Below are 25,172 nucleotides of genomic sequence, written 5' to 3' on the forward strand. Positions count from 1 at the left end.
GACAGACAGACAGACAGACAGACAGACAGACAGACAGACAGACAGACAGACAGACAGACAGACAGACAGACAGACAGACAGACAGACAGACAGACAGACAGACAGACAGACAGACAGACAGACAGACAGACAGACAGACAGACAGACAGACAGACAGACAGACAGACAGACAGACAGACAGACAGACAGACAGACAGACAGACAGACAGACAGACAGACAGACAGACAGACAGACAGACAGACAGACAGACAGACAGACAGACAGACAGACAGACAGACAGACAGACAGACAGACAGACAGACAGACAGACAGACAGACAGACAGACAGACAGACAGACAGACAGACAGACAGACAGACAGACAGACAGACAGACAGACAGACAGACAGACAGACAGACAGACAGACAGACAGACAGACAGACAGACAGACAGACAGACAGACAGACAGACAGACAGACAGACAGACAGACAGACAGACAGACAGACAGACAGACAGACAGACAGACAGACAGACAGACAGACAGACAGACAGACAGACAGACAGACAGACAGACAGACAGACAGACAGACAGACAGACAGACAGACAGACAGACAGACAGACAGACAGACAGACAGACAGACAGACAGACAGACAGACAGACAGACAGACAGACAGACAGACAGACAGACAGACAGACAGACAGACAGACAGACAGACAGACAGACAGACAGACAGACAGACAGACAGACAGACAGACAGACAGACAGACAGACAGACAGACAGACAGACAGACAGACAGACAGACAGACAGACAGACAGACAGACAGACAGACAGACAGACAGACAGACAGACAGACAGACAGACAGACAGACAGACAGACAGACAGACAGACAGACAGACAGACAGACAGACAGACAGACAGACAGACAGACAGACAGACAGACAGACAGACAGACAGACAGACAGACAGACAGACAGACAGACAGACAGACAGACAGACAGACAGACAGACAGACAGACAGACAGACAGACAGACAGACAGACAGACAGACAGACAGACAGACAGACAGACAGACAGACAGACAGACAGACAGACAGACAGACAGACAGACAGACAGACAGACAGACAGACAGACAGACAGACAGACAGACAGACAGACAGACAGACAGACAGACAGACAGACAGACAGACAGACAGACAGACAGACAGACAGACAGACAGACAGACAGACAGACAGACAGACAGACAGACAGACAGACAGACAGACAGACAGACAGACAGACAGACAGACAGACAGACAGACAGACAGACAGACAGACAGACAGACAGACAGACAGACAGACAGACAGACAGACAGACAGACAGTCCATCCATCCATCCATCCATCCATCCATCCATCCATCCATCCATCCATCCATCCATCCATCCATCCATCCATCCATCCATCCATCCATCCATCCATCCATCCATCCATCCATCCATCCATCCATCCATCCATCCATCCATCCATCCATCCATCCATCCATCCATCCATCCATCCATCCATCCATCCATCCATCCATCCATCCATCCATCCATCCATCCATCCATCCATCCATCCATCCATCCATCCATCCATCCATCCATCCATCCATCCATCCATCCATCCATCCATCCATCCATCCATCCATCCATCCATCCATCCATCCATCCATCCATCCATCCATCCATCCATCCATCCATCCATCCATCCATCCATCCATCCATCCATCCATCCATCCATCCATCCATCCATCCATCCATCCATCCATCCATCCATCCATCCATCCATCCATCCATCCATCCATCCATCCATCCATCCATCCATCCATCCATCCATCCATCCATCCATCCATCCATCCATCCATCCATCCATCCATCCATCCATCCATCCATCCATCCATCCATCCATCCATCCATCCATCCATCCATCCATCCATCCATCCATCCATCCATCCATCCATCCATCCATCCATCCATCCATCCATCCATCCATCCATCCATCCATCCATCCATCCATCCATCCATCCATCCATCCATCCATCCATCCATCCATCCATCCATCCATCCATCCATCCATCCATCCATCCATCCATCCATCCATCCATCCATCCATCCATCCATCCATCCATCCATCCATCCATCCATCCATCGTCTTATTATATCCTGCTTTTTCTCCGTTTCTGTCACGTTTTGTTTTTCATTTTATCCCATTTGTCTTTCGTGTAAATTTTCCTCTCTACTTTGCTTTTTTCTGTACTTGTTTCACAATTTCCCTGCTCCCGTTTTTTCACTTTTTCTTTTCACTCTTTCACGTCTCGTCTTTTGACTTTTTATTTAGGGTTTTCTTCTCTTTTTCTCAATTTGTTCTTCATTTCTCCCTTCATTTTAGTCTTTATCAGCGTCGGTTTTCTGTCTTTTCTCTCATTTTTTCTAATTTTTTTCTTTTCTTCCTCTGTTTTTTGTCCAGTCTTCTCTTGTTTTTCCCGTTTTCTTCTTTTATCTTTCGACTGTCTTTCGTTTTCCTGTTTACTGTCTCCTTTTTGCTCTTCGTTTCTCAATTTTTCTACTTGCGTGTTTTCACTTTTTCTTTTCCTTTTCTTTCCTGTGATAGACAACATTTTTTGGTCTTTGATCAGTTTTTTCTTTTTTTCTGCAAAATTTGTTCATCATTTTCTTTCTCATTTTTTTCTTTTTTATCATCGTTTTTCTTTATTTTCCCATTTTTCAAATATTCCCTTCTGTAGTACTTTTTCTGTGCCCGAGTGTTTTGACAATTAAACTATCACCACAACTTTTAAATCATGCTCCATTGAGGATATCGCACTGCCGATGTCAACGGAAGGATAAAATAATGCCGTATCATCTGCAAATAACCTTGGTATCCCTTTCAAGTTTAAATTTCCAATGTCGTTGATGTAAATCAAAAACAACAATGGACCGATATTGCTACCCTGAGGAACCCCAACGTCAATTTTGTGGAGTGAGCTACGTGCCTCACCACTAATCGTTACAAATTGCATTCTTTGTGTTAGGTAACTGCCAATGACATTGTTTGCCAATCCTCTTATTCCATATAATTCCAATTTCTTTAAGAGAATATTGTGATTCAAGGTATCAAAGGCCTTTTTAAGGTCAAGGAATAATCCTCCAACAAGTTCCTTCGATTCAATTTCGCTGACTATGTAGTCTATTAGCTCTGTTATAGCTGTCGTAGTCCCACATTTCTGCCTAAAGCCGTATTGGAATTTGTAAAAAAACATTGTTTGCCTTCAAAAAATCTAATAATCGAGCTACAAGTAGTTTTTCTAGGATCTTGTTAAAGACTGATAATGTGGATATTGGACAGACATCTAAAGTGTTTCCTGCTTTAAAAACTGGTACTACTCTAGCAATTTTTAAACAGTTGGGATATTCACCAGTATCAAGGATTTTATTGAAGGCTTGACACAAAATGAACGCAAATGCTTGGGGATTGCCCTTTATTACTCTTGCTGGTATGTTATCCGGGTCTGAACTCTTATTAACATCTAATTCCTTTATTAGAGCAGTAACTTCATTAATACTTGCAGGGCGTAAAAAGATTGTAGTAGAGACGCATCTAACGTTGCTATTAGGACTAACGTTCTAAGGACTTGATATGTTGCGTGCAAGATTGGTGCCAATATCAGAAAAATATTTATTGAAAATTTCGCAGACGTGCTGCGCATCAGAAATTTTACTTCCATTTTGAATTAAATTTGATTCCTTTCCTTTTGCCCTCCCAAAGATTGTGTTAATATTTTTCCAATGTGTTGAGTGACAGGTAGTACTCAGAAGCGTTTCATAATATGATTTCTTGTTTTGTTTTTTTGTGGCTTCCACTTTTCTTGTTACATGATTAAGCATTATTCGAAGGTTCGCATCGTAAGGGTTTCTTTTTACTTTACTTTACTTTACTTTACTTTACTTTACTTTTTACCTTTGGTTATAGTCACTTTAATAGCTTGCGTCATTCGTGATTTCTGCGGGGTTCGGATTCGAACCCGAGTCCTCGCCATGGGAGGGGTGAATTCCGGGATTGGCTCCTCTTTTTAACGTTTGTTAGTCGTTTGCCGTTATTTTTTCTCTTTGTTGATTTGCAATTTGTTGTCAATTGTTATTGTGGCGTTTTCGGTTTGATGGTGTCGTCATTTGTAGTCTTTTGCCATTTCTTTTCGTCATTTTGTTATCTTTTTTGTGTTTTCTTCATTACCATTTCTACATCTATTTATCTTCTTTTCGTCATTTTTGGTATTTTTTGACGTTTTTTTTTGTAGTTTTTCGGCGTCTTTACACCACAGTTTTGCGTCTTTCGTCTTTCCTTCATCCTCTTTACGGCTATTTGTCTTCACTTCTCCCTCACATTTGCGAGATCTTTTCACCCATCCGTTGTCTTTTTGTTATTTATTTGCTGTCTTTTCGTCGTTCTTTCGTCGTCTTTCAGTCTTCATTACCTTCCCGGCAACTCTTAGCCGTTATTTTGTCATCTGTTTGTTAGCTTTTCTTCGTATTTGTCGTCTCTCTGTCATATTTTTGTAATTTTTTCGTGGTCTTTTTGCCATTATGGCGTTATATTTTCATCATTCTTTGATGTCTGTTTTTGCCATTTATTGCGTTTGCTTCCGGCGGCTTCTTGCCGTTTTTTGATGCTGTTTTGGTGTTGGTTTTCGTCGTTGTTTTGCCACCTTTTCTTCGTTTTTTTTTGTCATCTATTTAAAATATTTCGGCCTGTTTGCTGTCAAGACAACTAAAATGTTATCTTTTTCTTGTCTTTTCGTCATGTTTTTTTGTCACTGTTTTGACGTTTTTTCTTCGTCTTTTCATTATATTTTCGACACCTTTTTACTGTTGCGTCATCAACAAAATATGATGAAGAGATGACGCAACAGCAAAAAAGGTGGCGTACGTTGTCTTTTCTACTCATATTAGTTATCTTATCATCACTTTGAGAAGGCGTAAATGTCCAGCAATTTTTAATCATAGCGTAAAAAGAGCTTATGGAACATTAATACATGAAAAACAATGATTTAAGCTACCTGGATATAAAGAACAGTTTTATTCGTTTGATTTTGAGGTTCAGTCGCACTACAGAAATCATATTAGGAACTGAACTGTCAAAATCTGGGAAGAAATAGAAACGAAACTTCAACCAGGAAGACATCAAATTAATGTAAATCATACCACGACCAAAAAGCGTAAAACTGAAAATGAAGAATATCATGCCAGTAACACACATAATGGCGAAAAATTCTATCTGTTTCTAAAAGTTCTAATCTTCAAAAAATGCACTTCTCATTAGAGTAAACAATTCTGTTTACTTCTTTCTCCCAGAAGGAATGAAGTTATGCTTTTTGGAATAATATTTATTGCAAGTAGCTCCAATCTGGACACACCAGTGATACCTAATGCTAATAAAGCTTAAGTAAGCAGCAAGTAAAAATTCAATTTTAACGGAAGTCGTGCATGAGCTTGTATCATGTGCAAACAGGCATTCTAAAAATAACTCTTTGGGGTGAACAATAAAGGATAGAAGCTTTTATTAACAATTTTGACATCTCCGGTGAATGAAAAATGACAAATTTGCCAACAAGTAGATGTAAATAAGAATCCATTATAGGTAAAAACGGCTACCGATGAGTGCAAGATAAATTCTATTGTATATTCATACGTACAAACAAGTCAATTTCTGTTAGCAATTTTCAAATTGCAGCAACCTATTTACAGGATAAGCTAATTGAACTGCAAACAAAATCTACCAAGCCTATACTGAAGAGTGAGTGCTGGTCATCCGATAACACTGGTGTAAATGTTAAATAAAAAATTTGAAAGTGCTTTTGTCTGGTTGAGCTGATTTGATAATACCGAATTAGTTCGCTCAACGGTGTTTTGAACAGTACAACCAAATTAGGTCCACGTTAGATCAAAGATCACAGTTTATTTTTCTGAATTTTGTTACCCAGTAACTTTCACACTTGCCCCAAGGTTCATACACCAGGCCCCTTCCGACCCACAAATGATTCTTTTCTCCCTTATCTATGATGGCTTCCTTCCGGCAGGCCGTCAGTAGATAGAATTGTGCTCTACAGTCTTTGTGCATGATTCACCGCACAACCAACGTCTTCCCTTTGGTTCTACTTTGTGCTAAGGGCAATCACACTATCTTCACCTGCAAACAAACTTTACTTTACTTACATGGGGTTTGACAACCAAACCGCACTTACATACTTCCGTTTTCACCACCCACCTTTTTCCCAGTTGCCAACTCAGCATGTCACGCACGGTGACGTCATGGTGACCAAACTATCGATGCCAATCATAGCAACCGATCTGCCTGCCTCTTCGGAGGGATGGAGTGCTATCGGAACTGTATTTTACCAGTCTATACTGCAAAAGTAAAAAGTTTTCCGACTGATAGCAGACAAATATCCATGTCTGGGAGTAAATCGATCGAGCAAAAGAAAGAAAAACTGCTTCGTGTTGTCTTTTCGTTCGAATCAATCGATCTAACCTTGGCGTAGGGTGAATGTATTTTGAGTAGGTCTATCGGAAACGATATTGTGTTTAACCTTAATGTGACAACGAAAAATAAAATGTTGAGGTTAATTGATTTTAGGATTCCTAGCGTGTATCAAATGCACTAAATTGAATTTAAATTTTACTAACTATACCCTTTCTACCCATCAATTTACAAAACAATTTTTTTAAATAATTATTTATGACACTAAACCACTGGGCACTGTCGCTCAGCAGTCGGATGAAGTTACCGTACGTGTCACCTGAAGGTCATATGAGAGGCATTGACGATGGCATCATGGAACCCCTCGAGTTTCTTCCGCCAACCGTGTTGTTTTTTCTCCCTTCCAGCTTGGGATCTCCACTTGAAAGGAGTTCGTACAACTTTCTACGCACGCCAATGACGCGGATGAATCACATTTGACTGATAGCATACCTGCAGCTACACCAGCTCCGGTGAGCACTCTCAACATTTACTACCAAAATGCAAGAGGGCTCCGTACGAAAGTCGACAAATTTTATCGGAGCTTCTTCGATATAAATCCCTATGAATTCATATGTGCACCCTTGACCGTAATATGCAATCTAAGAACACTCGAGGGCGCGTTTATATCTCTCTTTGCTAGAATCCAAGGGGCATCAATTGGTCCACATAACATCTTTTCAACAAATACAGCCACCATATCATCCCAAATCTTTTCCAATGTGTCCATATCCAGCAGTTTGCTATAGAGCAGTTTGTTCGTATAGAGGAAGTTCGACTGGATCCGTCCAGCGCAGATCCCGAAGCGCGTACCTGATAAACCTTTTTTGTATAAATGCGATCCGTGCAGTCCAAAGGTCACACAGTGGGACCATTCTGGAAAAAGGCGGTCAAAAGTCTTTTCTCGCTTTTCCTGACGTTTTCGAGCTTAGGTGTCTTAGGAGAAGTTTCATAAAAAGGTATTCTGCATCTAATGACATTTTCATTTACTTAGATATTAAGGGGATAACGATTTTGAAAAAAATATTGTTTATAGGAACTAGATAGCATGATCATGTGTTCGGCAAAGTTGTAGAACTTTGAATTTCATTAAACTTTGTCGAAGATACTAACTATCTGCATCAGATGGTTTGCGAGATATAATTGACTTTGTGTCGTGACCCCCTTTAAATCAGTTTTTTAAACTTTTTGTACACAAAACCTCATCTAACAGGTTCGACGTTTTCAACAAACTTTTGGATACTATCAAAATACGTAACTTTCTAGAAGGTGTAAATATCATATGTTGCTTTATTTGCTTTAAAAATTGGTTTGAAGCATAAATTTTACCGTTTTTACAAATATTTTTTTCCATAAATAGGCACCTACTGGCAGCTAAAGATAGCACTGTCATAGAATACCCCGCCAGCAACCGCCATAGAATATAGTTAAAGTGTGCCAAAAATCTCGGCCGGATCTGGTCGGGCATTTTGGTTATTTCAATTATGAGTTACATACATATATGCCAGTTTTAGTAAGTAATCAGGATTTTATTTCTGCACCGTGCATTAAAATTCTATGAACCGATTATGGCATATAATTTAGAAGATTGTTAATGACGTCGGATCCATTGATTTTAACTTTAAGAAGACCAACAGCAGCTTTCAAACTTTTACAAAAGTACCAGAATGAAAATAATTCTGCCCCAGATAGCGAAACAGACGTGGACGAGGTCCTGTGAAATTATTATGAACATATACGAATAATAAAATCCTGATAACTTACTAAAACCAGCATATATGTATGTAATTTATAATTGAAATAACCAAAATGCCCGACCAGATCCGGCCGAGATTTTTGGCACACTTATACTATATTCTGTGGCAGTTCAAGCGATGCTAACTTTAGCTGCCAGTAGGTGCCTATTTACAGAAAAAATACTTGAAAAAACTGCAAAATTTATGCTTCAAATCAAATTTTAAAGCGAATAAAGCAACATATGATATTTACACCTTCCAGAAAGTTACGTATTTTAATAGTATCCAAAAGTTTGTAGAACATGTCGAACCTGTTTAAGGCGGGTCACGACAGAAAGTCAATTATATCTCGCAAACCATCTGATGCAGATACTTAGTATCTTCGACAAAGTTTAATGAAATTCAAAGTTCTACAACTTTGCTGAACACATGATCATGCTATATAGTTCCTATAAAAAAATATTTTTTTCAAAATCGTTATCCCCTTAATATCTAATTATATGAAAATATCATTAGATGCAGAATACTTTTTTATGAAACTTCTCCTAAGACACCTAAGCTCGAAAACGTCAGGAAAAGCGAGAAAAGACTTTTGTCCGCTTTTTTCCAGAATGGTCCCACTGTGAGTCAGTGTAAAGGCTCCAAACAACAGCTGCCGTCGCCAGTGATGAGCATACAAGTGCATAATACAAAGCTCTCAAGCAGTATGGATCACGAAACTTTTTTGCAATTCTCATTATGAATGCCAGGTTCTTGCTTGCTTTCGAAATTATGCTACTCTAGGCATCCTGGAATGTCAGGTCGGTATCCAACAGCACACTGAGATCCTTGACGACTGTTACGCGTTTAATATTCGGACCGCTTATGGAATAACTGTAATGGTTTGGAGGTTTCTGTCGGCTGTAACTGATTACAGAGGACTTGGCAACGCTGATACTGAGCCGGTTGCATACACACCAGCTATAAAACATACCGATTAGCTTTTGTAATTAGCGTATTTGTAACAATTAGCGATTGAGCGTACTGCAAGGTAGATTTCGAGGCCATCAGCATACATGATTCTGCATCCTGGAGGAACTATCATGCAGACATCGTTGAATATAGCGAAAACGGCAAGGGTCCGACGTTGCTGCCCTGAGGCACGCTTGAGGTACTCCGGAAGTCACCAGACTCAGTGCTCTCCAGTTTCACAGAAAGACAGCGGTTTTCATGGAAGCATTTCAACCACAGGGCAAACGCAGCAGAACCACCGAGATGCGTTATTTTGGCTAGCAGTGGAGTGGTCAATAGGATCGAACGCAGCTTTGATGTCAGTATACACCGTGTCGACTTGTGCGTCGACCTTCCATATGTTGTAGACAAAATGAGCTGAACTCCACCAGATTTGTGCTGATCGAGCGACCAGGAAAAAAGCCAAGCAGATCAGTTGAGATGAATTGTGCAAAACTTCTGTGCAACGAGCCACCGATAAGGATCTCAAATAATTTCTGAATACAAGAAAAATACAGAACCAACATACTGAAAATGTTTCCTGAAGAAGCAATTGGTTAATAATAACCTGTAGAGCTTTCGAAAGAGTAGATGCGCAATTTTTCAGTATAATCGAAGATATTCCATCCGGAGACGTCGATGATTGCTACTGGTTCAAGGTAGCTTCAACTTCATTTTGCATAAAACTAGTTATGTTTATATCGCACAACGCACACGTTTGCAGGAACGAACTTCAGAGCTTCCTGGACATCAATGGCTGAAGCACTACTACTGGCAAATACACTAGAGAACTACTGAGCAAAGGGTTACAGATGTCTTCCGTATTGCTGGCAGATAGATCACCAAGTGACATTTAATTTAATTTGAGCAGGAGATTCAGTTTCCTTGTGCTTCTCGTTAACGAATGACCAAAAACGCTTGGGATTTTGTTTAAGATCCGGACAACTGGCTCTAACAAACTCTTGGTTGGTGATCGCGTCTCGTAAACGGCAGTACTTCTTCAGAAGTCTTACGTTTTGAACGACAAAGCCATGAATTTGACCAGGGTGGCTTCCGCTCAAGGGCTAAACAGAAATGCTGCTGAGAGGAGACGCGAAGAGAATCTCTCATTGTTACTTAAGTCAATTTGAAAAATTTCCCGAGAATTGATTTTTAGCAGCTGAAATGAAAACAGTCAAGCAACTACACTCGATGCTTTGTTCGTACTGTCAGCTGCAGCCCGGAGTGAAGAAGCTGGACATCATGAGTCACTTCGTGTCTGCTGGATATAACCGATCCAGCACATTCAACATCTCTCCTTATTTGAAGAGCATTTTATTCAACCATTTTACAGTTAATATCCAGTAAGCAAGCGCTTGATAAGCTATTATACAACAAAAATGTTTGTTGGGAAGGTTAAGAGCAGCAGAAGCTGAAAAAGGGCACCGAAAGCAATGTACCCTCAGTCTCCCGCAGCTTGGGGAAATCGGAGCCAAATCTTACAGAGTACCTCGCCAAAATGGACATTTTTATGTGGGTACGTCAGTCGAGGTCGATCATATCTGAGTAGCAGGCTATCAAGGCCGAAGTTGCTGGTGAAAAACAACTTTCCGGCGAAGCATGACGAATCCTGTTGGACGGCAACGACTGGCAAAGTACTGGGTAGATTACACCCCACGATCAACGAAAAGGGAGTGTCCAAGTCGCTGTTCTTTCCTTCGGGGAAGTGCAGCTTGCTGGAATTTGCCGTTTGGAGGAGGTTGTCTTTTAGCCGGCCTGGCCTCGGCCCATTATGCCAAAAAATCATTGGAGGAGATGGACTGGCTAAAGATCAGCTGCACCAGCACCAGCTGCAACAAATAGAACATTTTTGGGCAAATTGCGTCAAATAATTTTAAGTCTACATTCATTTTCGACTCAAAAATAGTCGAAAAATTGCTGGTAACTTAACTTCTTAGAAAGAGATAGTCAACGTAAACAAAATGGCGTTTATTGCAGCCGAAGTATACAGTTTAATTGTTCTGTAAACATGACTGAGATGGATTTTTACAACAACTATAACTTTTGAGGATACAACCAGATACAGACAATTGCTTTTATAGGTTTTTTGTTGTACTTTTAAGTAAGTGTTGTTTGATGTGCCACCATTTGCCACCTTGGGAAATATTTAAACTCAATGAAGTACTATTTTTCACCAAAAGAGCCCAAAATCTCCGAAACGTCAGAAAATAACGTATAATAATGTTCTACAGAAACGTTAATTTTAGCAAAATAAACAACTTTCTACAACACTATGAACACGTAAAAATTGACCAGAATAAGTCAGGGTTTAAAAACTGTTTTAAAGGGTGTGTTCACGAATAACGCTTCATAGATAATTTCTATGAAGAGATACAAGTATGGTGTCTTTGACAAAGCTGTTTGTATTGATATTTACTACAACTTTGCCGAAAGTACCAAACCTGTATCTCGAATATACAAGAAAATAAATTTCGTATCTCACTTTTAAGGGAATTAATCACCCAAAGATTTTTCGGCACTCAGCTGGATCCGCTCCGACTGGCGCTGGGTTCCATCGAAAATAAACATTGGCGATGTTTTGACAAAGTGCGGACCGTCAACCAGCCCCTGGCTCAAGGAGCCAGATTTCCCATTGGACCCCAAGAGCCGGTGGCCGACCAGAGCACTACCGGATATCGACACCGGCAAAAAACGCGTGCCTTTTTACAGTTTCACGACTAAAATTTAAAGGTCAACGTCGATTCGTTTCGTTACGTTCGATCTCTTCGAATCACATCTACCATGGTTAGGTTCATCGCAAATTGTCACAGGAACAGGTTATCCAAAGCGTCTGCTACCCATGAACGTCCGCCTAAAGCTAAGTCAGAGACCAACCAGCGACCTATTCAGAAGGACGAGTTGCGTGCCGCAGAAATAATCTTGTGGAGGCAGGCTCAGCCCAACGGATTCCCAGAGGAGATGAGAACACCAGAAAGAAACCGGAATCGGAAACCGGCACCAACTCCAATCGTACAGGATGTGTTCAGTTCTCGACACTGAAAACGTTGTACGCATTGCTGGCAGACTACAATATTTGCTCCTTTCGATTTTAACGCCCCATTAGATTATTTAAAAGTCACGACGACTGTATCTTGCCACGGAAAGTTCGGCTATGGTAATCGAGAGACAATGTTCAACAAACCGCGCCAGCTAAGCTGCAGTCGGGAATAGCACAGGCAGTGAAGTTTTGGACGTGGTGTTGGGTCAACTACTGCCAATGCCAACCACAAGCAGCTAAGTGACTAAATGATCTAAGACATGTGGAAGTATCTATAGGTTGGTGATGATTGGTAACATTTCACATGTTCAAAGTACCCAATTTGACATAAACGAGCCGGATGACAGGGTGACCATAGGTATCCCGCACATGGGTGGTATTTGGGAACGCATGGTGCGATCGGTGAAGGAGATATTGCGAACGTTGGAGGACGGTCGAAAGCTGACGGATAAGATTCAGCTGATATCGTCGTAAAACCACTTCTGGCGTAGGAAACCAATGCCCAAACATTTCTTTCAAGACTCCAGGACAACTTGACATCGTAGGAAAACAGCATAAGCATGGCATGGCTGACGAACGACTGGATAAGGCATCAAATCGATGCCTCCCGTACCTGCAGGTATAAATAGAGCTCACAGTTGTCATTAGCTTCTTATCAACTAAGTCCTATTTCTAGCTACTCGTAGTACCAACCGTAATACGTGCAATCATAGTGCAATCTAATATCATATACCGACAGGTAATAAGGCACTAATGCAAACTCATGCGTTTAAAACTTACTGACAACTTCATTTTTTCTGTTTTTTGGACGATAGAAAAGTTTTCTGGACCCTTCAAATAGTTTCTTACCACTTTTTTCCATCCACTGAGTCTATGTCAGAATTCTCGAATTGATACACCATCCTTCTTATAAGATTCAACTTTTTTTTTACTTACCATACTCTGTTTTGGCAGTTTTAAGCTGTCCAACCGAGTATATTTTGTAAAAGCAACTCAACCGAAGAAAATCGTGGTCAAACATTGCGTACGGCTATACAGCAAATGGACACCTGATTTATTGACAACACGTGTTTTTGATGGATGCAACGAATGCATGATCAAAGTGACCCATAAAAACCCCCGTATGTTGCACTAATGCGCACAGACACATTTCAATTTTTTCTTCTTACTTCATGTCATATTTAGTAAAGTCTAGTAGTCCTGGCATCGAATAAGTGTGGTAAATCATCCTCGTTCCTAGCATATAAATCAACATCAGCATGCTTTGTGATGTGGCTGCTTCGAACGAGTGTTTAAATTCTGCCAGCTGCTTTTCAATATCCTAACCTTCCTAGAACTTCCGCACATTTTTCCATGCGCTTCTTCGTACCGATTTCAATAGGGGTTTTTTTTTGCGGACAGAAAGAAAAATGCATTCGCTTCCCGCGTTCAAAATGAGAATTCTGTGCATTAAATGTTTATACCCCATTGCACCTACGTCAATGTAACAGTATTCCGGTCCGTCGGTCCGCCATTCCCATTCCCACCACACCGTCAAATGCCTGTTATGTAAAACGTACTCTTTTACAATCCTACTTTCGGTTGCTGTACGCGGAGAATGTTTTTATTATGCAAAACATCGTTGATACCATCCGGGATATCTCTTCTGAATTCATTAAGATTTTTTCTGTTCCTCCTCCTCCGCCGCCGCCACCGTCAACGATACGGCGCAGGATTTCTCGCTACACTTAAAATCTTCCAATCATTGCGATTTGTGCCTGCTGGCAATTTCAGGAACACTGTGTTGCTTTGATGATTTATTTTTTCGCCTCCTACTCCTCCTCTTTCTCCACGTGCTCATCCATTCGATCGTCGTTCTCTCAGGCAATTGACGTTCGTTCAACTGAAAGTCCTCTATTCTTCTCGGTACGTACGAACACAGACGACCGAAAGAATCGCAAAAACCATGTCACATGAATGATTTTTCGATTTTACTTTGAATTACGCGTTTTTTTTTGTGCCTCGTTCGGGTACCAGCCGGTTTTGGGAACCACCAACGGAGAATTAGATTTGTAGTGCTAACACGATTTGTACTTGTGCGCGAAAAACTGTTCAATATTTAATTATGCCGCGGCCGAACTGCGTGTGGGAATCGCTGTCGGCTCTTGGCTGTCGACGGTCGTCGATCGATCGATGTGGTTCGCAATTTTGTGAGCTATGTGTGGCGGTATGTAGGTACGATGAATCCCAGACACTTTGAGCACTCAATTTCATTGTTGACTTTAACTTCTTTTGAAAGCTTATTTCCAATCAAAGCGCGCTCATACGAAAAAAAGCACGACAGTAAACCCAATCAAAGCTTGCTTGATGCTGCCGCTTACGCCGCTGCGCCTGCTGCGATATGTTGACACAATTTCCACCAACCAAGCACCGGCCGCATAAAAATTTTTCATTTTTATTGAAGAGTTATTTTAACAACCGCTCATTGAATGCATATTGAATAAAAGTGCAATGAATTCAAGATCAGTTCGTCGAGATAACAGTTTGCTTTCGCTTTAAAGCATTGCACGAAGTCGGCGTTTTAAGTTTCCGCAAACAAGTGATACGAATTGCTAGTAATAAATCCACTAGCAATAAATTTAGATTACAAAGGGAATCAAAACAAACCACACAAAAATTTCAAACCAGAGTTGAGGTTAGGTGCCGTGCAAAGGTTTTTAGTTTTTTCCCAGAGTTGAACTATCCAACCAAAGTAAATTAACATATTAGAGGTATGTGATTATCTTCAGCATACGGTCCGAAATCCCCCACACTTTTAAATGAATTTACCTCTAAACAGGATTTAACTATAACTTGTTTAAAACTACTCAAAATGCCCTTAAAATGTACAAACTCAAATTTTGAGTAGAAAATTTAATTAGCTGCTTGTTAGGGTTACGGATCCTGCTCGTCATACATAAACACGATCCATACTTTATTACGAGTTTTTATAAGAATTATTCCGCAAGTACTCAAGTTTTTACACCGGATAAATCTGACACATCTTGCCTGTACATATATCCGTTTAGCCCGAAAAAATATTTCGGAACTTACATTTATCAGTGGAACAATTTTTCATGCTCCAGCGGGAGTTCTTCGTCATAAGCAAGATTTCTTTCGTTTATCATGGACAGACTGCAATTATTTACAAAAATCTATGCATGCATTCTTTCAGCCGTGTACAAGAGCTACCCAACTACTATAAAAAAAATGCAAATAGTTTGAATCATAGCTCAAAATTTCAAGTAGTTACTCCGAGCCAGGCTTGTCCTGCACTCGGTGAACTTATTTTGCTTTTTAACTGTAACACCTCAGCCAAGCAAAATTCGAAAATAGTCTTGAAAATAAGACGATAGATGTTATACTCGGATTTACCGAAAGTGCAGTTTCTCGGCACGTTTCCACGACGCGTAGTGCCTGCTGCATTAAGTCCAATAATGTGCTCATGCACTTTCCAACTACTAGGATGAGATAGTCATCCGCAAAACCATATGACGGATAGCCTAGACCATTGAGTTTCCTCAATAGGCCATCCGCCACAAGGTTCTATAAAAGAGGCGAGAGAACGCCACCTTATGGACATCCACAAACACTTTGCTTCCAAATGCTTGCTTGCCGTAAGGACGAAAAAAGCAATCGGTTACTAAGCATTTGTTCTATCCACTTTATGATTATTGAAGGCACATTATGATAACGAGCAGCCTCCAAAATGGAAGCGAAAGATACGTTATCAAACGCGCCTTCAATATCCAAAAAAGTTCCTAAGCAAGATTCCTTTTGTGAAAAAGCAACCTCAATTTTATCCACCACATCATGTCATAAGGTGGTTGTAAACTTGCCACTTTGACAAGCATATTGTGCTGAATGAAGAGAAACTTCTACTAAGCTTGTTTCGCGGATATGGTGATCAACAATCCGCTCAAGTGATTTAAGTAAGAAAGACGTTAGACTGATTGGTTGAAAACTTTTTGCTTGCTCGTATGTCGCGCGTCCACCTTTAGGAATAAACTTAATGGTTATTTCACGCCATTGAGTTGGGATGTACCCAATAGCAATACTACACACAAACATCCTTCTCAGAATGTGTTTGAAGTACTTGAATCCTTTCTGCAGTAGAATAGGGTATGTTCCATCTGTTCCAGGAGATTTGTATGGAGAGAAGCTGTTCACGGCCCACTCAATCGCTTCCGTTGTGGCAAGCAAGTCTCCGAGCAAAAGCCCATGAGTCTAAGCCACCTAAAACGATTTCTGGATCGTTTCGAACTTCAGGTTCCACACAGCCCGGAAAGTGACTATAAAAGAGACATTCCAGGATTTCATTGTCATTCGAACAGTATTCGCCGTTCGAACTTCGAATGTTATTAACCTGATAATCTTTCGATTTTGACAGTATTTTCAGTCGACAGTCGACTTAATAAAATACTGTCAACATAATACTGGGAACATTGACCCATAATTCTGACCAGGTTTAAAAGTGGCTCATAATACTGGGAATGGAATATGCTTACATTTTGTTGTTCTGCAAAAAAGTGTGTGAATTTGGAACAAGATTGCCTACTGAACATCAAATTATGATATATTTATAACCAATTAGATTATAAATAAACTGTAAATTATTTAAATCTGCGTTTCTACCAATAATTTTGTAGCATCATCATGCTTAACTGGCCCATAATACTGGGATGACTGAAGTCAACTCAGAGATAAGGCATGCACTTATTGACCTATGCAACAATATGCATGCCCTGGGCATCAAACGAGGATTTGTCATACCAGTTTTGCTGAAAACAGCAAAGTTCTGGTTTCCAATATCCGTCGAACGAAAGTACCCCTTGCGAAAATATGGCTCCTGAACCAACGCGATGGTGACAGAGTATAATAAATACAAATTTGCTGCCCGTTTGTGTTGAAAATTTATTTGTGCGACTCTAACTATTTGACTAGCGGAGTACATGCACAAACAATCTCCAACACAGATCAGACAGCAAATTGTAAGCGAAGCCAATTATGTTGGCCAGCACGCACTTGGCGTAAAACCCATAACGGAAATTGGGTAGGACTCCTATGTTGTTCCCACGAAACGCAAAGGACAACAAAGATCGACCGTACCAGAGCCCCGCATGGCACAGTAGGGGCAAGATGCCCAAAGCACTCCGTTCGTGACTGGCATGTTTTCACCCCTCCAGCCATTCAGCCCTAAGTCAAGGTCGGCACGGAGTAAGACCTTGACTTAGGGGCTCCTGATCGTGGTCCTGGATAAGTGACCAAAGGGTCACACTTGACCTAATCGAGATGATTTTGATATATCTTTTTGTTATTTATAATTCGGCTGAGGCCTTACCAGTTAACGATTGAAAACTTTAAAGATTGAAATGATTGATGTATATTATATTAGAGTAAGTTTCTAAATTACTGCTGATCAATTGTGCTGTATGGGTTGCGGGGTTTCATTTGGGTTGAACTCAAATCATAGTGTTGTTATTGACAATGGCTAACGGGAGAGCTACAAACAATGTCTCATTGAACAGTATTATTCCTAAAGCTGTCTTCAACGCCGTTTTGTATGATGCCTGTGCGCGCGTAATTTTTCAAAATTTGAAGAATTGAAAAATACTTTTTCCAACTGTAATCTTGATATAGTTTGCATGACCGAATCATGGCTTAGTAGTGTTGTTACAAATTCAATGATTGCTATTGACGGTTACGACATAGTTAGGAATGATCGGAATCGTCACGGTGGTGGCATTTGCGTTTATTTTAAAAAAGGTTTAGTTTGCAGAGTGCTCAAACAGTCTGGAGTAGTTGTATTAAAGGAACCTCTAGTCCCAACCGAATATTTGTTGCTTGAATTTCTTCCGTTTTTTCCTCGGTATCTATTACAACCCTCCCAATACTGATTGCTCTGAAACACTTTTTCAGCATTTCGATGAGTATAATAAGCCGAAATACAGTTCATCTTTTCTAATCGGTGATTTTAATACTAACCTACTTGTTGATGGTGGACGAGCTCAACGATTTAGAGATGTTCTTTTCACGTGCTCCTTTTGCAATGTGAATTATGAACCAACTTTTTTCCATCAAAATGTTAGCTCGCTACTTGATCTTATTCTAACTCACAGTTCGGAATTAGTACTAAAATTTAATCAAGTTTCAGTGCCAGGTGTTTCCCCACATGATTTGATATTTTGTTCACTTGATTTCTGTAAGAACCAATCAAACGGAACTTTTTACTATCGTGACTACAATAACTGCAACTTTTCCGCCCTCGAACAATGTTTTCAGAATGCTAATTGGGAGAGTATTATTATAGTACTAATGATCCTGATTCTCTAATAGAATTATTGAATGAAAAACTTTTACTTTTTCACGATTTTTGTGTTCCTGTAAAGTTGCATAGACATAAAAGAAACCCATGGTTTGACCATGAGATCGAAAGAGCTATTGTGGAACGAAACGTTGCTTATAGAAACTGGGTACGCAGTAAATCCTTGCCAGATAATGCTCTCTATAAAACGTTTAGGAATAGAGTTGTTTCAAAAATCAAAAAAGCAAAAGTAAATTATGACAAACGAATGTTCGATATAAGTGGTTCTAGTAAACAGCTGTGGAGAAGTGTTAAAAGGCTAGGTGTTTCTTCAAAAAATTCAACTGTACCAAACATCGATGCCAACGCAGATAGCATTAATGACTATTTTTCTTCTAATTTTACCATGATCGATAATGATTCTGCATTATTTCTTCCTGAAAACTCTGGAGGGTTCTATTTCAAAAATGTAGAAAATACAGAAATCATTAATGCTAGTTTCTCTATTTATTCTAATGCTTTAGGATTCGACGAAATACCAATGAAATTTATTAAAATTGTCTTACCATACGCTCTGCCATTGATTAACCATCTTTTCAATTGTATACTTATTACTTCTTCTTTTCCTAGCGTATGGAAGATGGTTAAAATTATACCAATTAAAAAGTCCGCTAACTGCTCTGATATTTCAAATTTGAGGCCTATCAGCATACTCAGCGTTTTATCAAAAGCATTTGAAGAGCTTATAAAATCACAGTCCAGTCTCGTCCAGTTACTAACCTAATTCGGTTTCATCTTTGTGGTAGAACTCAAGCTGTATACTTTAATGGTGCATTGTCTTCTCCAAAACCAATTCACTCGGGTGTTCCGCAGGGATCCGTGTTGAGACCCTTGCTTTTCTCGCTTTTCATTAATGATTTACCATCAGTTTTGAAACACTGTTATATTCACTTATATGCTGATAACGTACAGATATACTTTTGCTCTTCAAAAAACTACAACGATGTCGAAATCTCTTTGAAGATGAATGAGGAACTTCATCGGATTCCTTGCTGGTCACAAAGAAACCTTTTACCCATAAATTCCTCTAAAACTAAGATTTTGTTCATTTCTAAATTGAGCACGTCACTCGAGTTACCCGTTATGTTTCTCAATGATGAACCTATCCAATTTGCCAATAAAGTGAACAATCTTGGAGTAATTTTTACGTTCAATTTAGACTGGGAATCTATACCTATAAAAAAGGATTCCTGTCTGTCTGTCTGTCTGCTCTATGTTCCTTATAGAATCGAAAACTATTGAACCGATAGGAGTGAAAATTTGCATGTAGGGGTTTTTGGTGCCAGGGAAGGTACTTATGATGGTTAGAGACCCCTCCTCCCACTAAGAGGGGAGGCTCCCATACAAATGAAACACAAATTTCTGCATAACTCGAGAACAAATCAAGCAAATGGAACCAAATTTAGCATGTGGGTGTTTTTGCAGGTAATTTTTTTCCTATGGTGAAGTGAGACCCCTCCCCTCTTTAGAAGGGGAATAATGACCCCTCTCCCTTTTAAGAGGGGGGGGGGGGGCTTCCATACACATTAAATACAAATTTCCTCATAACTCGAGAAGTAATCAAGCAAATGGAACAAAATATGACATGTGGGTGTTTTTGGAGATAAGAATGTTTTCTATGGTGAATTGAAACCTCTCCCCGCTTCAGGAGGGGGATTCCTATACAAATGAAATACAAATTTCGGCATTACTCGAGAACTAACTAAATAAATGGAACCATATTTGGCATGTCTGTATTTTTGGAGACATGAATTTTTTCTATGATGAATTAGGACCCCTTACCTTTTTAGGAGGGGGGCTCCCATACAAATGAAATACAAATTTGCTCATAACTCGAGAACTAATCAAGCAAATGGAACAAAATTTAGCATGTGGGGGGTTTTGGAGGCAGGATTTTTTTTAATGTTGGTTTGGGACCCCTCATTTCTGTGGTAGGGGGATAAGGACTCTCATACAAATAAAACATAAGTTTTTACGTAACTCAAAAATTAATCGAACTCGAGAAATTTTAGACTCTTTCATAAAACATTAATCAATAACAAGACCACCAAAAACTATCAATAGTAACATTAGATAATTCAGCGCGAGACGGCCACAGGCCGCGAGTGTTGCCGTTGAGTGTTGTTATTTTTCTAGATCTACTGACCTCTATTACTTTCCTTCAGTTGGGTCACCCCTGCGAAATGGTACTTTCTACGAAAAGATTTTCCGTGAAATGGTCCTTCCCGCTTAAGGTTTTTCGCGAAATGGTATTCTGCGAAACTCTATATCCCGCGTTATGGTCAACCGAGAATTGGTGTTCCGCAAAATGGTATTCGGCGAAATGGTTTGTAATGATGGCGAATATTTAAATGCTATCCGCTTAATTTTATCAGGCTAAGCAATGGGGGGAGTTGTTTTCTACTTTACTGTTAGGAAAATTTGTATATTAAAACACCCATGAAGTCCCCAGAAACTTGTCATACTCGAGATTGTGACAAAGTTCATCCGAGATTCACGATTTATGTACAACACAGTTTAATTTGTGGCAATACGAATAGTTGCTTTATAAAAACAAATAGGCTTCAGTACTACCACAATAAAACTATCATAAAATGTATCTACGGCCTTATAGAATAGAAATTGTTACTTGGGCTAATACCATCAAAGCAAATTAACAACCAACGAGAAAGAGTAAAATCCCATTTAATTCTACTGTAACTGTAACTGACGAACTGACATGACACATAAAAGAAAATCTTTTAAAAACCATCGTCCATCACATTTTGCTTGCACACTAGCACCCTCTGTTATGCATGTTGCAGAGTAGCTTATATTTGTAAGGTTTTAAACTGCAGAGTTTTAACATTTGTACGGTTTTATACTTTATACTGGTTTTATACTCGTTGTAAAATAATTAGAAATTATTCCAACCAATCACGAATTTCTAGTTAGATATTAGTTAGTCTAGTTTAGTCTAGTTAGAAATTTCTAGTTAGATCTAGTTTGAGTTATACTCAATTTTTCAATGACACATACTTGAAAGTCAATAGTTTTCTATATTTGAGTACTTGCGTAGATGATTTTCCGATCGCTTGGTGTAAATATCTATGAAATCTATGAAGAATTGTCTGAATTATGATCGTGGAAACGCGTTACCACATGAATGTCATCATTTCCAACAACTAATCACGAAGCGAAGCTTTCTAGGTGGACAATGCTTAATTATTTTAAATGTTTCAATAGTTCGCACTTAAATACCAATAGTTTTATTTATTGGTATGGATGCGTAGAAGAATTTCCGATCGATTGGCGCAGAATTATTTAAAATCTATCCGGAAATCGCCGAGCTATTGGCGCTCCAAACCTATCATTTTTTCGTGACGCTCGCATATTTTTTATTTTTTTGGAATTACCCCCTGTACCAGCTACCTTCTTGAGAGACGTAGTCCTCAACAGTAGACGTCAAAAGTTTAATAAACCTTTTAGGGGGATAACTTTAAGGGTTATGAAATGCTTGTAGCGCAATCAAATTAATATCCTATTGTTTTTGCTGTGCTATTCAGGTGCTTCGTCACTATTACCATGTATGTACCATGCGTCTCCATTGACCCACGTTTTATTAAAAATTTCAAGTTATGTTTTATCAAAAAAGCGACCTAAGCTACACCTACACTACCCATAAATGGAAGTCACTTCTGCAAAAACGTGCAACTTCGAAAAACGCTGTTGAAATCGCGACAATTTTTCTTTAATATTGATCCCATTTTGGAAACAAATTGTCCAAATCGTCATAAAATCACTTGAATGTACATAACAAAATACTTTTACAAGCAATTTGTTCACAAGTGACTTAAAATTGGTTCCAAAACTTAGAAAAACTGCCGAAGTTACTGATATGCGGTAATTTGTGCTTGAATAAAGAAGAATAAACGCATAACAGTCACAGCATGCCTTGATCCTTGCGTTGCCGGTGGTGACTCGACAGTATTTTCGAGACCACGTGTCGGTGACGTTGTTGTTTTGATAATTCACGTGCTCGGTCAATTCAATTGTTCAAAATGTCCGTTTTGACTCAAATCTCTTCCTGGCCTTTTCTCCGTTTATTTTTAATTTGTTATCTTGAGTTTACAGTCGGGTCGCCTGATGGGGTTTGTTCGACTCAGAAGCTGGTCGCTTTCCTGTGTGTCCGAAACAGTCACAGAACGTGTCCGAGTATGACCAATATGATCCTGGACACTATGTATGATAACAAATGAACTATTTCGAACTAGTTTTGCAATTTAGAGTACCGACTTAGAGATGTCACTTGTTGTATGTTAATTAAATTCAGAAACTATTCCCCGTAAAGGAATCCGGAACATTCACGGACATGTTTAGATGCAACCAATGACGTCTTGAAAATTTTATACGACTTCCAATAGTCTGGATTTGTCAATTCGTGTACTTATAGATGTCACATGATGTGTTTGTTGTGATTCAAGATGCCTCTATGTTCAAGTTCCATATATTCCGGAACTTCTTACCACTATAACTTCGGAACCCTTGATCCGATCCAAATTCTCTTCAATAGTGTTCTTCTAGGCCTTAAAATCTTCCGTTTGGTAGTTGGTGCAGTCGAATCGGTCCAGGCATTTCCAAAAAACAGATGTTTATTGATATGTTTTTACTACTGTGACTGTTATGCGTTTATTTGTAATAAGGGACTTACATAGTTTGATAATTTTTTCAACATTTTGGGAAGTGAAGTAGTGAAAAGTCAGATGGGACTGTTCGGCGTTTATGGGCAGTACACGAGTAGTGCAGTGAACATGTGAATCGACAGGGTTGCACTATGGTATATAGTTAAGCTCAAAGCCTGTGACCGATATAGTTTCAAAATCTTTAATTTTTTCGTGTCACCATCAATCTTGTATTAAAGCGTAGTCCTACGCAAAAATCAGAAAACTCAATCAAAGCTCGTTTGATGTCATCGTTACGCCGCTGCCTACTGCGATATGTTCACATAATTTTACCGCATCGAAGTTTTTCTTTTGTTTTGCTTTTTCATTGCAAAGGCTGTATCGTCGTTTTTTTGACGACTGCTCATTGAATGCATGTTGCATAAAAGTGCAATGAATTCAAACTCAGTTTGTCAATGTGTGTAACAGTTTGCTTTCGCTATAATTTTTCCCAGCTAGAGATGGACTATCCATATCAAACTACGGTGTGTCATAAATAACCGTGCGCCCCCTCCGATCCCGAAAAGGTGGAGCACCCCACCGTCACATGGAGGAGGCGGCGGTGATTTATGGGGCACTAGGTCCGCATAATAAAATAAAGACTATCCTAATATATTCCGGATTACCAGGGGTTAGGCTTGAGCGATTCAACTGCCAACTGTGGGTGAAGGTGCACGAAAGGGCGACAATGAGTTCTCGCACAAAGTTCAAACGTCGCGTGGCGCAATTTACGTTCAATTGCCGTTATTCGCTCACTTGAACAGAGCCTCTGAACTCGGTGGGTCTGCGTTGGGCACACAATGGGAAACCACGCTGCCTGTGTGTGCACTGAGGGAAACAAACAACAGCGAATCATCATCCGGTTCGCATCAACTATTTTTTAAGTACAGCATGTGAGCACACCAAACAGCCACATAATGGGATCAATTTCTATCTATTACGATTACAGCACCATTGTGGACTCGCTGGATGTTTCGCCCGTTTTCAACACCACCCCGGTCGAGGGCATGGGGGTAAGTATATACAGTATAGACACATTGGACCGACGCACATTGTTCACGGTTCGGTGAATAACAATAATGCGTACCCCCAAATAAACTGAAACCTTTGCTTTTGCCTGATATTCGTACGTATATTCTGTACTTATATTCACAGCATTACGCCGATCTGTACCATCTGGCAAGGGAGCACTCGCAGCCGTCATCCAAAGTGAAACAGGAAGGGATGAGCCCCATCCTGCGAGACAATGTCGTACAGCTGCTGAAGTCGGTTCGGCCTCTAAGTTTTTCGTAAAACCACAAAATCAAACCACCAAGTCAACCCACCCTGCTGCCACCAAAGTGAAAAGCCGTGGCCGCAAAGAAAAGAGCTGGCGTGAAACTGATAAGTAGGTTACAAATCAATCAACTGTAGTAACTACCCTTTCAAAGTGTTTTCATTCTGAAAGAACAAATTTAATCATCGTGAATGAAATTATCTCTTGACTCGGTGTATTAGCAGAACTCTCGAAGCCATCGCCATTATCGGTTCGACCCGACCAAACACCGTCACGCGCTCGCTCTGTGCTCGGTGCGGTGTGACACAAAGGAAAAGCTCGAGCATCACACACAATTCTCACGCTCTCACTTTCCCGTACTCTCTCTTTCTCGCTCGCTCGCTCGCTCGCTCTGTCTATCGTTATCTTTTTGTGACCGACCACCCAACCACCCCTCGCTCCAGCTATTGTTGTGCGAAGCACCGACCGAGCAAGAAGGAAGGACGATCCTGCCTCCATCTGCCAGAGGCAGAGGATTCTAGTACTACATCAC

General features: G+C 40.0%; 1 protein-coding gene across 1 annotated transcript in view; it reads left to right on the forward strand.

The window, feature by feature from the left end:
- LOC128744030 (dynein axonemal intermediate chain 7) overlaps window positions 1–24,657 on the forward strand; it is a 100,295-nt gene extending 75,638 nt beyond the window's left edge. The window contains exons 9-10 of the mRNA XM_053840771.1: window positions 24,314–24,377; window positions 24,520–24,657. Coding sequence (XP_053696746.1) covers window positions 24,314–24,377; window positions 24,520–24,657 — 202 coding nt within the window. The remainder of the gene's footprint in view (window positions 1–24,313; window positions 24,378–24,519) is intronic.
- Window positions 24,658–25,172: the final 515 nt, after the last annotated feature.

Source organism: Sabethes cyaneus, chromosome 3 (assembly GCF_943734655.1).
Source record: "Sabethes cyaneus chromosome 3, idSabCyanKW18_F2, whole genome shotgun sequence".
In the NCBI taxonomy this organism is placed as follows: Eukaryota; Metazoa; Arthropoda; class Insecta; order Diptera; family Culicidae; genus Sabethes; species Sabethes cyaneus.